This window comes from Pelobates fuscus, chromosome 4 (assembly GCF_036172605.1).
Source record: "Pelobates fuscus isolate aPelFus1 chromosome 4, aPelFus1.pri, whole genome shotgun sequence".
NCBI lineage: Eukaryota > Metazoa > Chordata > Amphibia > Anura > Pelobatidae > Pelobates > Pelobates fuscus.
This window is the reverse complement of record NC_086320.1, coordinates 383,527,802-383,545,508: the sequence shown is the minus strand read 5'-3', so window position 1 is coordinate 383,545,508 and position 17,707 is coordinate 383,527,802. Positions and strand designations below refer to the sequence as shown.

The window sequence follows — 17,707 nt, the reverse complement described above, 5'->3', positions numbered from 1 at the left end:
ACAAATAAGCACAAACATAACATAATTATAATACAACTGGTACAAATGAAAGAACCCGATCATTATACCTTTTTTGAAATAGAAAAAAAAAAAAAAGCCCCTGGGGCCGTAACTATTAGCTGTAGTACAGAACAAGCCTTATACGCTAAGGAACTTCACTGAAGATACCCGTAGTAAATGGTAACCTACTGAAACTGGTGGGGGTATGTGATGATTACACGGTGTCTGTCTAATGTGATGTCTTAAAATTGCTTTAATAAATCATTTCTACTAAAGCAAGACAAGGGAGGACAGAAAACCAAAACCAAGTTACCCTATGTACAGGACCTTATATGCTGTACCCCGGGCTCAAAATATCCACTAGCTATTGGCGAGCTACAAAAAATGAAAGAAAATGTAGCCCTGGTGAGCAGAAATTCTCCCCCGGTGAGCGAGACATGGATCCTCCAGGTTTGCAATGGCAAATAACTTAAAGCCTGGCTAGTGGTGTAGGACCTGAAATTTTAGCCTTGCTTTACCCTACTCACCTTCATCTCGGAACGGTCAGTGGTAACCAGTGAGGTAGTGATATCATCTTTCTGGATGGTGTCTCGAAGCTGCTGTTCCAGCAAGACGCGCTGTTCTCTCATCTCCTGCACTTTGCTTAGTATACGCTTCAGGTTCAGGAGCACGGCTTTGTCCTCTGAAATGAGACAAAGCATTTGGTAATGACCGATTTATTGGTTTCACATTTTATATTGATAAAGAGTACTTCACACATGTAAAAGAGATTCAACTCTCTGTATACGTATTATGTAGAAAGCGGGAAAAACAATTTACCTTCGGTCAGGTTGGGCGCCGGTAGGGCTTGTTGAAGCTGGTCTAGTGGTCCGCTGAGCAGCCGCAGGTTGCTGATATGTAGATTCATTGCTTTATGTAGCTCCGTGTTGGTGAAGCTGGCCTTTTCGTGGACTTCCATGTATTTGGTCCATTCTTTGCTTACTTCAGCCATGGAAGGGGATGATGGAGAGGGTGATGGGACCGGTTTACCAACTTCCTCCTGAAGCTTCTTCTCTTGGTTCTCATATTCGTCCAGCAGGTCTTTGATATCCTTCAGAGAAGACTCTACATCCGTGAACACCCCGGAGAGAACTAGGATGGTTAGAGAGAATGAAAATGGATATTACTTTTTATGAAATTGTCTGGATCACATCTACACTAGCAGAGTGTTTAAGAGGAATCTCACCCTGCATAGACTGGACTAGACTCTTAACGGTGTCCGGTCTCACGCTGAGTGCTGCACACTTCTCCATTAGTGCCGGGGGAATGTGAGTGTACATATCTAGGTTATCAACGGTGTCTGGGTCCAGCTGAAGGGAATCTGTAAATTGACTGAAAGAAGATAATACAGAAAATGAATAAGGACATTTACATCTTAGCCATAACCGTAAGTAAACTATATATATAAAAAATAAAAAGTTACTTTAATTTCAGCACCAAAAACACACTATCAATAAATCTGTCTCGAAACTCTCCATGTGGTTTGGTGATTGGGATACACTGAAAGAGTCTGGCAACTCTAATGTAATCCTAACCATGTAACCTCTATATCCTGAGCTCATGGGTGAAGTGTGGATACAGCCTGTACGTAGGATGTAAAAGGCCAGGCTGCTTGACCAATCTTCAAAACCTTGCTCACATATATCCAAACTACTCTTGTACACACTATCGGCGTAAAACATACAATTCTTTGTTAGAGCTAATTTGACTCCATGGAATTTTCTTTGTGAAGTGATTAAAGCCAAAAAACAGAAACATGGACTGAGATCATCCATTATATACTTTATCTAACAGGCATTGATCTCATATGGATATATTAACGAAACAGAAACGTGGACTGAGATCATCCATTATATACTTTATCTAACAGGCATTGATCTCATATGGATATATTAACGAAACAGAAACATGGACTGAGATCATCCATTATATACTTTATCTAACAGGCAGTGATCACATATGGATATATTAACGAAACAGAAACATGGACTGAGATCATCCATTATATACTTTATCTAACAGGCAGTGATCTCATATGGATATATTAACGAAACAGAAACATGGACTGAGATCATCCATTATATACTTTATCTAACAGGCATTGATCACATATGGATATATTAACGAAACAGAAACATGGACTGAGATCATCCATTATATACTTTATCTAACAGGCAGTGATCTCATATGGATATATTAACGAAACAGAAACATGGACTGAGATCATCCATTATATACTTTATCTAACAGGCATTGATCTCATATGGATATATTAACGAAACAGAAACGTGGACTGAGATCATCCATTATATACTTTATCTAACAGGCATTGATCTCATATGGATATATTAACGAAACAGAAACATGGACTGAGATCATCCATTATATACTTTATCTAACAGGCAGTGATCACATATGGATATATTAACGAAACAGAAACATGGACTGAGATCATCCATTATATACTTTATCTAACAGGCAGTGATCACATATGGATATATTAACGAAACAGAAACATGGACTGAGATCATCCATTATATACTTTATCTAACAGGCAGTGATCTCATATGGATATATTAACGAAACAGAAACGTGGACTGAGATCATCCATTATATACTTTATCTAACAGGCATTGATCACATATGGATATATTAACGAAACAGAAACATGGACTGAGATCATCCATTATATACTTTATCTAACAGGCATTGATCACATATGGATATATTAACGAAACAGAAACATGGACTGAGATCATCCATTATATACTTTATCTAACAGGCAGTGATCTCATATGGATATATTAACGAAACAGAAACATGGACTGAGATCATCCATTATATACTTTATCTAACAGGCAGTGATCACATATGGATATATTAACGAAACAGAAACATGGACTGAGATCATCCATTATATACTTTATCTAACAGGCATTGATCTCATATGGATATATTAACGAAACAGAAACATGGACTGAGATCATCCATTATATACTTTATCTAACAGGCAGTGATCTCATATGGATATATTAACGAAACAGAAACATGGACTGAGATCATCCATTATATACTTTATCTAACAGGCATTGATCACATATGGATATATTAACGAAACAGAAACATGGACTGAGATCATCCATTATATACTTTATCTAACAGGCAGTGATCACATATGGATATATTAATGAAACAGAAACATGGACTGAGATCATCCATTATATACTTTATCTAACAGGCAGTGATCACATATGGATATATTAACGAAACAGAAACATGGACTGAGATCATCCATTATATACTTTATCTAACAGGCATTGATCACATATGGATATATTAACGAAACAGAAACATGGACTGAGATCATCCATTATATACTTTATCTAACAGGCAGTGATCTCATATGGATATATTAACGAAACAGAAACATGGACTGAGATCATCCATTATATACTTTATCTAACAGGCATTGATCACATATGGATATATTAACGAAACAGAAACATGGACTGAGATCATCCATTATATACTTTATCCAACAGGCATTGATCTCATATGGATATATTAACGAAACAGAAACATGGACTGAGATCATCCATTATATACTTTATCTAACAGGCATTGATCCCATATGGATATATTAACGAAACAGAAACATGGACTGAGATCATCCATTATATACTTTATCTAACAGGCATTGATCACATATGGATATATTAACGAAACAGAAAAAGATCCTTAAAAATCCCGGCACCTAGCGCTAAAATTCAGAGCACAATTGGTTGTGGAGTCCATCCTCTAAAAACAGTTATCTAAACCATAGGACGTCCCCACAGGAAGAAATTACAACCAACAATATGACCCCCTGATGGGAATGGACTCCAAACAACATTTTTATTTGTTTCTATTTCGGGGGATCCTCTTCTAAGAAGGCTCCATTCCATATTTTAATGTTTTCACTCCTTAGACAAGGGGTATATTCTAAATGAGATTATTTTGTAACTGCCATTTGAATTATGTTCCTGTGAAGTTTGCATTTATAGTTTCAGATTTTGTTTGTGATAACAGAGAATGAGAACCATTAAAACTCACTCGAGAACCTCGTTTTTGGCTTCAATCTTTGACATGACTTCTCGCAGCAATTTGGCTTTGTCTTCACTGAAAAAGAGGAAACTTGACATTAGTACCGACACATGGTGCTCTCTCTGCTGCTGTAGACAATACTGCATTACCCCACAAATGGAATCCCAGGGTTCAATTGACCCTGTTAGGCATTAAAGACCAGATCTATACTATGTTCTGTAGGTGTATAGATTACAGCCAACGAATGCTGATAAAGCTATGGAGCTATTTATAGTAAGGCTGGGTATAGATATTGCTTGGACGTCTGTTTGGCCTTCGGTGGAATAATACCATCGCTTAGAGTTTGCAATCCTTGCTAAGAATTGTGGAGTGATAAAATGAGACTTCATAATCTGACCTGTAGAGTGAGGATGCTTCGTGTGCAGCCATCGGTACAAGTTTGGAGAAAATATCTGGTCCAGTTACCGCCGGGTCAGTGGGATTCACTGGAAGAGCCTTAACCAGAGGGGCCCCTGAAACAGACAATAAGGAGAAGGCAAGTCAATAAAATAAAAAGGCAGTAACAAATTCTGCTGGTAGTTACTGTCAGGGTTTCTTTGCTGTTTTAAACAGCAACCCTTTCTGTTTCAGTGATTGAGTTTTCAGCTGCAATTACAATGAGCTGCTTCTGCTTGTTGCCACGGTTACTCACCTGTGAGTAGTAATCACCCTGCTGCTAATCAGTGCAGCCTATTTAAGCAGCTAAGCCCAGAACCTCCTTGCCCTTGCGTGGTTTCCTGTTTCCCAGAAGTCTCCTTGTTCCTGTGTTTCCTGTTTGCTCCTGGTTCCTGACTCCGGCCTTGTTCCTGACTCCGCTGCTCTCCGTGCTCCTGATCCTGGCTTGTCTGACTACCCGCTCTGGTGACTGACCCCTGCTTGATTCCTGGACTTTGCTTTTGTTATTTATTAGTTATTTATTAATAAAGGTGTGTTTGCATCTACTTCTGTCTCTGTCTGGTTCCTGACATTACGCAAGGGCCATGAATACAGATGGTACAGGCAAGACACCTATACCTAACCTATTTACCCGGTGGGACCAGCAGAACCACCTTTTGGACCAGTATGCCCATCTGGATCCAGTACCCGGCCAGCCTGCGATTGCGGCCGCCTCTGCCTCACTTCCTGTTCTAGCACCGGTTGTAGCCTCCAAACCTGTAGCGGCTAGAGAAATGACTGTGTCTGTCCCGCTCCCTCAGTATTTTGGGGGCGACCCAGCACAGTGCAGAGAATTTATAAATCAGGTTAAAGGATACCTTGAAACCCTGCCCCAGGCATTTCCTACAGACAGTGACAAAGTTCACTTCATGATTTCTTTGCTGTCTGAAAAGGCCCTAGCTTGGGCAAAACCTCTCTGGGAGGCAGAGAGGCCTATTATTTACAATTACCCTGAATTTGTTGCATCCTTCAATAGGGTTTTTGATATTCCAGCTCGCTCCACCCCTACTGCCGAACTACTCATGTCTAATTCTCAGGGCACAAAAACTATTGTCGAGTATGCCAGTGAATTCCGTACCATGGCAGCAGAGGGTGGCTGGAACAACGAGACTCTCGTGGCTGCCTTTGCACAGGGTCTCTCCGATGTGTTTAAAAATGAGATTGCAGCCAGAGAATTACCTAAAGATCTCGAGGAACTGATATCATTTGTCACCCTCATTGACATCAGACTCCGAGAGAGATCCTCATCCAAGGAGCGCCTGCGGAGGCCTCTTGTAAATTTGGCACCGAGCTTTTCTTGCCCACCCGAACCTCCCTCACCTCCCATGCCTCCTGGTCCTGAGTCCTCTGTCTGTGTGGAGCCAAAGCAGTTAGGCTTCTCACGCCTCTCGGTCGAGGAGAGAGCCTTTAGGAGGAGGGAGGGTCTGTGCCTATACTGCGGACACCATGGTCACTTGTTAAAATTTTGCCCGATTCGTCCGGCAAAGGGCCCGCACCCAAGATACTGTCAGGGGCAGATCTTGGGTGGTCTTTCTGCAGACCCAGAGATATGTGTGCGCAAACCCTTGGTGCCTGTTATCCTCTCCTGGCCTGATTCATCCATTGAAACCCGGGCGTTACTTGATTCTGGGGCTGCAGGCTTGTTTATAGATTGTGCATTTGCAGCAAAGCACTCTATACCCTTACAGTCTCGCAACTCCCCACTAGCCTTCGAAGCCATCGATGGCAGACCAATACAGCCAACCCACGTGACCCAAGAAACCGTGCCCATATCTCTGGCTGTAGGGGCGCTACATCATGAGACGACCCAATTCCAGGTCATTTCCTCTCCATATTACCAGGTTGTTTTGGGATACCCTTGGTTACAGAAGCATAACCCCACAATTGATTGGCGCAAAGCTGAGATATTATCATGGTCCCAGCAATGCACATTGTCCTGTCTCCAGAAACCGGTCAAAGTTTTGGGCGCATGTTCTGCCTCTTCCTTACCCGCTGAGTACCAAGAATTCCAAGATGTATTTGACAAGGGTCAAGCCAGCGTTCTGCCACCACACCGTCCGTATGACTGTGGTATCGAACTCCAACCGGGTACCAATCCTCCCCGGGGCCGGATTTACCCACTGTCTGTAGCAGAGAATCGAGCCATGGAGGAGTATGTTACCGATGCACTGTCTAAGGCAGGGGTAGGCAACCTACGGCACTAGTGCCATGCACGGCACTCGAGGTGTCTTTGCACGGCACTTAAGGCTGCTAGAGCCAAACAGGCGCTGGCATATCAGGAGTCTCGGTGAAACTTCAGATATCTGCTAATACGAAGAGGTAGTTGAGGACAATCCTTAATTTATGCATTGCAGAACGTAGAGGAAGTGATCTCAGATCAGTTCCTCCCAGCACTTATGAATGGGAATCCACACTGTAGTAGAGCATCCTGCAGCTGCTGTTGCAGCTCCTGTCCTTGAGCTGTGCCTGGTCCCCACTGGAACCCAGGGAAGTCACCCACACTGCTTGATATACACAGAGCTGCAGAATAAGCCTCGCCTCTCATACAAATAATATAAACAGCCCATACTCAAACACAACACACAATCCGCACAAACTCAACACCACTAACAATCCATATACATGCACACAATTCCACATGCAGCCTCTCACATGCAATACCCCAAACAGCCACCACACACTACGTGACATATCCATCAACACACAAAGCAATTACAGTAAAAATAACAAGCAGAATACGGCAGCATTCACACCTCAATTTATAAAAATAGGATGGGCACGCTACGGGACATCACAATCCTATATCGGCACAGTGCTGCTAAAAGGTTGCCTACCCCTGGTCTAAGGGTTTTATTCAGAAGTCATCTTCTCCTGCCGGGGCCGGCTTTTTCTTTGTAAAGAAAAAAGATGGCGAGTTGAGACCCTGTATCGACTATAGGGGTCTCAATCGCATTACTATTAAGAATGCCTACCCCATTCCATTAATCACGGAATTATTTGACCGCCTCAAGGGAGCAACGGTCTTCACCAAACTTGATCTGAGAGGGGCATATAATCTCGTCCGGATAAAAGAGGACCACGAATGGAAAACCGCATTTAACACCAGGAGCGGCCATTACGAATACCTAGTAATGCCCTTTGGTCTTTGCAATGCTCCGGCGGTTTTCCAAGAATTTATAAATGACGTCCTGCGAGATATGCTGCAGCAATGTGTGGTGGTTTATCTTGATGATATTCTGATCCATTCCACATCTCTCGAGAACCATCACGCAGACGTTTCTCGTGTTCTACAGAGACTTAGAGAAAATAGTCTGTTCTGCAAATTGGAGAAATGTGAGTTTCACTGCAAACAGGTTACATTCTTGGGATATGTTATCTCAGATACTGGATTCTCTATGGATCCGGAGAAACTTTCGGCTGTACTAAAATGGCCTCGACCTACGGGTCTTCGCTCTATACAACGGTTTCTGGGCTTCGCCAATTATTATCGGAAGTTCATACGCAACTTTTCTTCCTTGGTTAAACCTCTCACGGACATGACCAGGAGAGATGCTGATCCACAGCATTGGTCACAGGAAGCCATTACTGCCTTTGAGTCTCTCAAAGTCGCCTTTGCTGCTGCTCCTATACTGGCACACCCTAACCCTGCCTTACCATTCATTCTTGAGGTCGATGCGTCTGAGACAGGAGTGGGCGCCCTCCTGTCTCAACGTCCTAACCCAGAGAGCTCCAGGCATCCGTGCGGGTATTTCTCGAGGAAATTGAACCCGGCGGAATGCAACTACCAGATTGGTGATAGAGAACTTCTAGCCATAATTTTAGCTCTCAAAGAATGGAGGCACCTTCTTGAGGGTACTTCAGTGCCAATCCTCATACTCACAGACCACAAGAATCTAACATATCTTTCTGAAGCTAAGCGACTTTCCCCCCGGCAAGCTAGATGGGCTCTCTTCCTATCAAGATTCAATTATGTGGTTTCTTACTTGCCCGGTACAAAAAACATTCGGGCTGATGCCTTGTCTCGACAGTTCTCCCCTCCATCTAGAGAGGAGATAACCCCTACTCCTGTGATTCCTCCGGACCATATACTGGCAACCATCCGTACTAACCTCACCTCACCCCTAGGCGAGGAGATTCTGGCTGCACAAAGTAATGCTCCTCCAGAGAAACCTAATGGCCGTTGTTTTGTACCTATTAACCTCCGTACGAAACTATTGAGTACATACCACGACCCCAAAGCAGCTGGACATCCAGGCAAAAACCAGTTAATCTGGTCCGTATCCCGGCAATTTTGGTGGCCTAGTCTCCGTTCGGATGTCACCGCTTTTGTAGCTGCCTGTCCTGTGTGCGCTCAAAACAAAACCCCACGACGCCCTCCAGTGGGTCTCCTGCAAACCATACCTAATGGTGAACGACCCTGGACCCACTTGTCCATGGATTTTATCGTAGATCTTCCGGTCTCCCGTGGCAATACAGTCGTTCTCATGGTTGTTGACCGATTCTCGAAGATGTCACATTGCATTCCCTTGAAAAAACTACCAACTTCCCAGGAACTTGCAACAATTTTTGGTCGGGAGATCTTTCGTTTGCATGGGTTACCCAAAGTGATAGTCTCAGATAGGGGTAGCCAGTTCGTGTCCAGATTTTGGAGAGCTTTTTGTACGCAAATGGGAATTCAGATTTCCTTCTCCTCGGCCTACCACCCGCAATCCAATGGTGCAGCGGAACGAGCTAACCAAACACTGGAACAGTTTCTGCGTTGCTACATTTCTGACCACCAGAACAACTGGTCTGATCTGCTACCCTGGGCGGAGTTTGCCCACAATAGTGCGATTAATGCCTCCTCCCGGCTATCCCCGTTCCTGGCAAACTATGGGTTTCAACCGTCCATGTTGCCTGATACGTTCTTGCCACAGGAGATACCGGCATTGGAGGAACATCTCAGGGAACTCCGTTCCACTTGGGTGCAGGTTCAGAGTTCTTTGCAACGCGCAATGCAGAACTACAAACTCCAGGCCGACCGCAGACGCCTTCCTGCACCTACCTATCAGGTCGGAGAGAGGGTCTGGCTGTCTTCCCGCAACCTACGCCTCCGTGTTCCCTCACAAAAACTGGCACCCCGATACGTTGGGCCATTTCGTATACTTCGAAGGGTTAACCCTGTAGCTTACGCACTTGACCTTCCTGCTAACATGCGCATCTCAAATGTTTTCCATGTTTCCCTCTTGAAACCGTTGGTTTGTAATCGCTACACCACCTCAGTGCCACGTCCACGTCCTGTTCTGATTGACAATCATGAGGAATATGAAATACGCAGCATCATTGACTCACGGGTCTTCAGAGGACAGATCCAATACTTGGTGCACTGGAAAGGATACGGTCCAGAGGAACGCTCCTGGGTTCCAGCCTCTGATGTCCATGCACCATCCCTCCTTCGTTCCTATCACGCCCGCTTCCCCATGAAGCCCGGACCCACCAACAGAGATGGGGGGAGTCGTTGAGGGGGAGGTACTGTCAGGGTTTCTTTGCTGTTTTAAACAGCAACCCTTTCTGTTTCAGTGATTGAGTTTTCAGCTGCAATTACTATGAGCTGCTTCTGCTTGTTGCCACGGTTACTCACCTGTGAGTAGTAATCACCCTGCTGCTAATCAGTTCTGCCTATTTAAGCAGCTAAGCCCAGAACCTCCTTGCCCTTGCGTGGTTTCCTGTTTCCCAGAAGTCTCCTTGTTCCTGTGTTTCCTGTTTGCTCCTGGTTCCTGACTCCGGCCTTGTTCCTGACTCCGCTGCTCTCCGTGCTCCTGATCCTGGCTTGTCTGACTACCCGCTCTGGTGACTGACCCCTGCTTGATTCCTGGACTTTGCTTTTGTTATTTATTAGTTATTTATTAATAAAGGTGTGTTTGCATCTACTTCTGTCTCTGTCTGGTTCCTGGTTCCTGACAGTTACCCAAAAACAACGCAACAATGTGCTTTAAAAAACAGACATAACTTCTGTGATACATTTCATGAGTAAATGGATACATTTGGAGATCATCCAGTAAACTGCAATCCACTTAAATACAACAAAGTACAGTATCAGTAAAGAGTATATAGAAGCTTCAAACAATGGAAATATTCAATGAACCCTTCCAATTATTCAGCTAATATTTACCCATACAGTCATTAAAGGAGTGCAGGGTTAAACAGCACCTACCTTTGACGGCTTGCAGGGATTCCAGTGTGGGGACAGATTCGTGATATATGAAATCGTTATCCTTTTTGGAGGAATTAAACCTAAAACATAAAAAGGGGGAGTGTTAAAGTTTAAATAAAGCTTTGTAAAATGTTTGGCAAGTTATTGGCTTGTTTCAGCTGATGCTGCGTTTTGGTAAAGTTAAGCAGGATCTTCCAGAACTGGCACACAACCAGTATATCTACTATAACTGTAATATAGGTATACCAGCAGCTTTATACGGCACGAGAGCCCGGTAATACAGGTATACCAGCAGCTTTATACGGCACCAGAGCCCGGTAATACAGGTATACCAGCAGCTTTATACGGCACCAGAGCCCGGTAATACAGGTATACCAGCAGCTTTATACGGCACCAGAGCCCGGTAATACAGGTATACCAGCAGCTTTATACGGCACCAGAGCCCGGTAATACAGGTATACCAGCAGCTTTATACGGCACCAGAGCCCGGTAATACAGGTATACCAGCAGCTTTATACGGCACCAGAGCCCGGTAATACAGGTATACCAGCAGCTTTATACGGCACCAGAGCCCCGTAATACAGGTATACCAGCAGCTTTATACGGCACCAGAGCCCGGTAATACATGTATACCAGCAGCTTTATACGGCACCAGAGCCCGGTAATACAGGTATACCAGCAGCTTTATACAGCACCAGAGCCCGGTAATACAGGTATACCAGCAGCTTTATACGGCACCAGAGCCCGGTAATACAGGTATACCAGCAGCTTTATACGGCACCAGAGCCCGGTAATACAGGTATACCAGCAGCTTTATACGGCACCAGAGCCCGGTAATACAGGTATACCAGCAGCTTTATACGGCACCAGAGCCCGGTAATACAGGTATACCAGCAGCTTTATACGGCACCAGAGCCCGGTAATACAGGTATACCAGCAGCTTTATACGGCACCAGAGCCCGGTAATACAGGTATACCAGCAGCTTTATACGGCACCAGAGCCCGGTAATACAGGTATACCAGCAGCTTTATACGGCACCAGAGCCCCGTAATACAGGTATACCAGCAGCTTTATACGGCACTAGAGCCCGGTAATACATGTATACCAGCAGCTTTATACGGCACCAGAGCCCGGTAATACAGGTATACCAGCAGCTTTATACAGCACCAGAGCCCGGTAATACAGGTATACCAGCAGCTTTATACGGCACCAGAGCCCGGTAATACAGGTATACCAGCAGCTTTATACGGCACCAGAGCCCCGTAATACAGGTATACCAGCAGCTTTATACGGCACCAGAGCCCGGTAATACATGTATACCAGCAGCTTTATACGGCACCAGAGCCCGGTAATACAGGTATACCAGCAGCTTTATACGGCACCAGAGCCCGGTAATACAGGTATACCAGCAGCTTTATACGGCACCAGAGCCCGGTAATACATGTATACCAGCAGCTTTATACGGCACCAGAGCCCGGTAATACATGTATACCAGCAGCTTTATACGGCACCAGAGCCCGGTAATACAGGTATACCAGCAGCTTTATACGGCACCAGAGCTGAGTAATACAGGTATACCAGCAGCTTTATACGGCACCAGAGCCCGGTAATACATGTATACCAGCAGCTTTATACGGCACGAGAGCCCGGTAATACAGGTATACCAGCAGCTTTATACGGCACCAGAGCCCGGTAATACAGGTATACCAGCAGCTTTATACGGCACCAGAGCCCCGTAATACAGGTATACCAGCAGCTTTATACGGCACCAGAGCCCGGTAATACATGTATACCAGCAGCTTTATACGGCACCAGAGCCCGGTAATACAGGTATACCAGCAGCTTTATACGGCACCAGAGCCCGGTAATACAGGTATACCAGCAGCTTTATACGGCACCAGAGCCCGGTAATACATGTATACCAGGAGCTTTATACGGCACCAGAGCCCGGTAATACATGTATACCAGCAGCTTTATACGGCACCAGAGCTCGGTAATACAGGTATACCAGCAGCTTTATACGGCACCAGAGCTGAGTAATACAGGTATACCAGCAGCTTTATACGGCACCAGAGCCCAGTAATACAGGTATACCAGCAGCTTTACACGGCACCAGAGCCCGGTAATACAGGTATACCAGCAGCTTTACACGGCACCAGAGCCCGGTAATACATGTATACCAGCAGCTTTATACGGCACCAGAGCTCGGTAATACAGGTATACCAGCAGCTTTATACGGCACCAGAGCCCAGTAATACAGGTATACCAGCAGCTTTATACAGCACCAGAGCCCGGTAATACAGGTATACCAGCAGCTTTACACGGCACCAGAGCACGGTAATACAGGTATACCAGCAGCTTTACACGGCACCAGAGCCCGGTAATACAGGTATACCAGCAGCTTTATATGGCACCAGAGCACGGTAATACAGGTATACCAGCAGCTTTACACGGTACCAAAGCTCAGTAATACAGGTATACCAGCAGCTTTATACGGCACCAGAGCTGAGTAATACAGGTATACCAGCAGCTTTATACAGCACCAGAGCCCAGTAATACAGGTATACCAGCAGCTTTACACGGCACCAGAGCCCGGTAATACAGGTATACCAGCAGCTTTACACGGCACCAGAGCCCGGTAATACAGGTATACCAGCAGCTTTATACGGCACCAGAGCCTGGTAATACAGGTATACCAGCAGCTTTATACGGCACTGGAGCCCGGTAATACAGGTATACCAGCAGCTTTATACGGCACCAGAGCTCGGTAATACAGGTATACCAGCAGCTTTATACGGCACCAGAGCTGAGTAATACAGGTATACCAGCAGCTTTATACGGCACTGGAGCCCGGTAATACAGGTATACCAGCAACTTTACACGGCACCAGAGCTGAGTAATACAGGTATACCAGCAGCTTTATACGGCACCAGAGCCCGGTAATACAGGTATACCAGCAGCTTTACACGGCACCAGAGCCCGGTAATACAGGTATACCAGCAGCTTTATGTGGCACCAGAGCCCGGTAATACAGGTATACCAGCAGCTTTATACGGCACCAGAGCCTGGCAATACAGGTATACCAGCAGCTTTATGTGGCACCAGAGCCCGGTAATACAGGTATACCAGCAGCTTTATACGGCACCAGAACCCGGTAATACAGGTATACCAGCAGCTTTATACGGCACCAGAGCCCGGTAATACAGGTATACCAGCAGCTTTATACGGCACCAGAGCCCGGTAATACAGGTATACCAGCAGCTTTATACGGCACCAGAGCCCCGTAATACAGGTATACCAGCAGCTTTATACGGCACCAGAGCCCGGTAATACATGTATACCAGCAGCTTTATACGGCACCAGAGCCCGGTAATACAGGTATACCAGCAGCTTTATACAGCACCAGAGCCCGGTAATACAGGTATACCAGCAGCTTTATACGGCACCAGAGCCCGGTAATACAGGTATACCAGCAGCTTTATACGGCACCAGAGCCCGGTAATACAGGTATACCAGCAGCTTTATACGGCACCAGAGCCCGGTAATACAGGTATACCAGCAGCTTTATACGGCACCAGAGCCCGGTAATACAGGTATACCAGCAGCTTTATACGGCACCAGAGCCCGGTAATACAGGTATACCAGCAGCTTTATACGGCACCAGAGCCCGGTAATACAGGTATACCAGCAGCTTTATACGGCACCAGAGCCCGGTAATACAGGTATACCAGCAGCTTTATACGGCACCAGAGCCCCGTAATACAGGTATACCAGCAGCTTTATACGGCACTAGAGCCCGGTAATACATGTATACCAGCAGCTTTATACGGCACCAGAGCCCGGTAATACAGGTATACCAGCAGCTTTATACAGCACCAGAGCCCGGTAATACAGGTATACCAGCAGCTTTATACGGCACCAGAGCCCGGTAATACAGGTATACCAGCAGCTTTATACGGCACCAGAGCCCCGTAATACAGGTATACCAGCAGCTTTATACGGCACCAGAGCCCGGTAATACATGTATACCAGCAGCTTTATACGGCACCAGAGCCCGGTAATACAGGTATACCAGCAGCTTTATACGGCACCAGAGCCCGGTAATACAGGTATACCAGCAGCTTTATACGGCACCAGAGCCCGGTAATACATGTATACCAGCAGCTTTATACGGCACCAGAGCCCGGTAATACATGTATACCAGCAGCTTTATACGGCACCAGAGCCCGGTAATACAGGTATACCAGCAGCTTTATACGGCACCAGAGCTGAGTAATACAGGTATACCAGCAGCTTTATACGGCACCAGAGCCCGGTAATACATGTATACCAGCAGCTTTATACGGCACGAGAGCCCGGTAATACAGGTATACCAGCAGCTTTATACGGCACCAGAGCCCGGTAATACAGGTATACCAGCAGCTTTATACGGCACCAGAGCCCCGTAATACAGGTATACCAGCAGCTTTATACGGCACCAGAGCCCGGTAATACATGTATACCAGCAGCTTTATACGGCACCAGAGCCCGGTAATACAGGTATACCAGCAGCTTTATACGGCACCAGAGCCCGGTAATACAGGTATACCAGCAGCTTTATACGGCACCAGAGCCCGGTAATACATGTATACCAGGAGCTTTATACGGCACCAGAGCCCGGTAATACATGTATACCAGCAGCTTTATACGGCACCAGAGCTCGGTAATACAGGTATACCAGCAGCTTTATACGGCACCAGAGCTGAGTAATACAGGTATACCAGCAGCTTTATACGGCACCAGAGCCCAGTAATACAGGTATACCAGCAGCTTTACACGGCACCAGAGCCCGGTAATACAGGTATACCAGCAGCTTTACACGGCACCAGAGCCCGGTAATACATGTATACCAGCAGCTTTATACGGCACCAGAGCTCGGTAATACAGGTATACCAGCAGCTTTATACGGCACCAGAGCCCAGTAATACAGGTATACCAGCAGCTTTATACAGCACCAGAGCCCGGTAATACAGGTATACCAGCAGCTTTACACGGCACCAGAGCACGGTAATACAGGTATACCAGCAGCTTTACACGGCACCAGAGCCCGGTAATACAGGTATACCAGCAGCTTTATATGGCACCAGAGCACGGTAATACAGGTATACCAGCAGCTTTACACGGTACCAAAGCTCAGTAATACAGGTATACCAGCAGCTTTATACGGCACCAGAGCTGAGTAATACAGGTATACCAGCAGCTTTATACAGCACCAGAGCCCAGTAATACAGGTATACCAGCAGCTTTACACGGCACCAGAGCCCGGTAATACAGGTATACCAGCAGCTTTACACGGCACCAGAGCCCGGTAATACAGGTATACCAGCAGCTTTATACGGCACCAGAGCCTGGTAATACAGGTATACCAGCAGCTTTATACGGCACTGGAGCCCGGTAATACAGGTATACCAGCAGCTTTATACGGCACCAGAGCTCGGTAATACAGGTATACCAGCAGCTTTATACGGCACCAGAGCTGAGTAATACAGGTATACCAGCAGCTTTATACGGCACTGGAGCCCGGTAATACAGGTATACCAGCAACTTTACACGGCACCAGAGCTGAGTAATACAGGTATACCAGCAGCTTTATACGGCACCAGAGCCCGGTAATACAGGTATACCAGCAGCTTTACACGGCACCAGAGCCCGGTAATACAGGTATACCAGCAGCTTTATACGGCACCAGAGCCTGGCAATACAGGTATACCAGCAGCTTTATGTGGCACCAGAGCCTGGCAATACAGGTATACCAGCAGCTTTATGTGGCACCAGAGCCCGGTAATACAGGTATACCAGCAGCTTTATACGGCACCAGAACCCGGTAATACAGGTATACCAGCAGCTTTATACGGCACCAGAGCTCGGTAATACAGGTATACCAGCAGCTTTATACGGCACCAGAGCCTGGTAATACAGGTATACCAGCAGCTTTATACGGCACTGGAGCCCGGTAATACAGGTATACCAGCAGCTTTATACGGCACCAGAGCTCGGTAATACAGGTATACCAGCAGCTTTATATGGCACCAGAGCACGGTAATACAGGTATACCAGCAGCTTTACACGGTACCAAAGCTCAGTAATACAGGTATACCAGCAGCTTTATACGGCACCAGAGCCCGGTAATACAGGTATACCAGCAGCTTTACACGGCACCAGAGCCCGGTAATACAGGTATACCAGCAGCTTTACACGGCACCAGAGCCCGGTAATACAGGTATACCAGCAGCTTTATACGGCACCAGAGCCTGGTAATACAGGTATACCAGCAGCTTTATACGGCACCAGAGCTCGGTAATACAGGTATACCAGCAGCTTTATACGGCACCAGAGCCCGGTAATACAGGTATACCAGCAGCTTTATACGGCACCAGAACCCGGTAATACAGGTATACCAGCAGCTTTATACGGCACCAGAGCTCGGTAATACAGGTATACCAGCAGCTTTATACGGCACCAGAGCCTGGTAATACAGGTATACCAGCAGCTTTATACGGCACTGGAGCCCGGTAATACAGGTATACCAGCAGCTTTATACGGCACCAGAGCTCGGTAATACAGGTATACCAGCAGCTTTATGTGGCACCAGAGCACGGTAATACAGGTATACCAGCAGCTTTACACGGTACCAAAGCTCAGTAATACAGGTATACCAGCAGCTTTATACGGCACCAGAGCCCGGTAATACAGGTATACCAGCAGCTTTACACGGCACCAGAGCCCGGTAATACAGGTATACCAGCAGCTTTACACGGCACCAGAGCCCGGTAATACAGGTATACCAGCAGCTTTATACGGCACCAGAGCCTGGTAATACAGGTATACCAGCAGCTTTATACGGCACTGGAGCCCGGTAATACAGGTATACCAGCAGC

The 17,707-nt window shown here is 46.0% G+C and overlaps 1 protein-coding gene across 1 annotated transcript in view; it reads right to left on the bottom strand.

Annotated features, from left to right (window-relative positions):
• The window catches only part of PTPN23 (protein tyrosine phosphatase non-receptor type 23), a 78,625-nt gene that overhangs the window by 24,634 nt on the left and 36,284 nt on the right, over positions 1-17,707 (bottom strand). Inside the window, exons 12-17 of the mRNA XM_063452859.1 lie at positions 10,790-10,869; positions 4,520-4,634; positions 4,132-4,197; positions 1,226-1,371; positions 820-1,131; positions 528-682 (exon numbers count right to left, since the gene is read on the bottom strand). Of these exons, the coding sequence (XP_063308929.1) occupies positions 528-682; positions 820-1,131; positions 1,226-1,371; positions 4,132-4,197; positions 4,520-4,634; positions 10,790-10,869 (874 nt within the window). The remainder of the gene's footprint in view (positions 1-527; positions 683-819; positions 1,132-1,225; positions 1,372-4,131; positions 4,198-4,519; positions 4,635-10,789; positions 10,870-17,707) is intronic.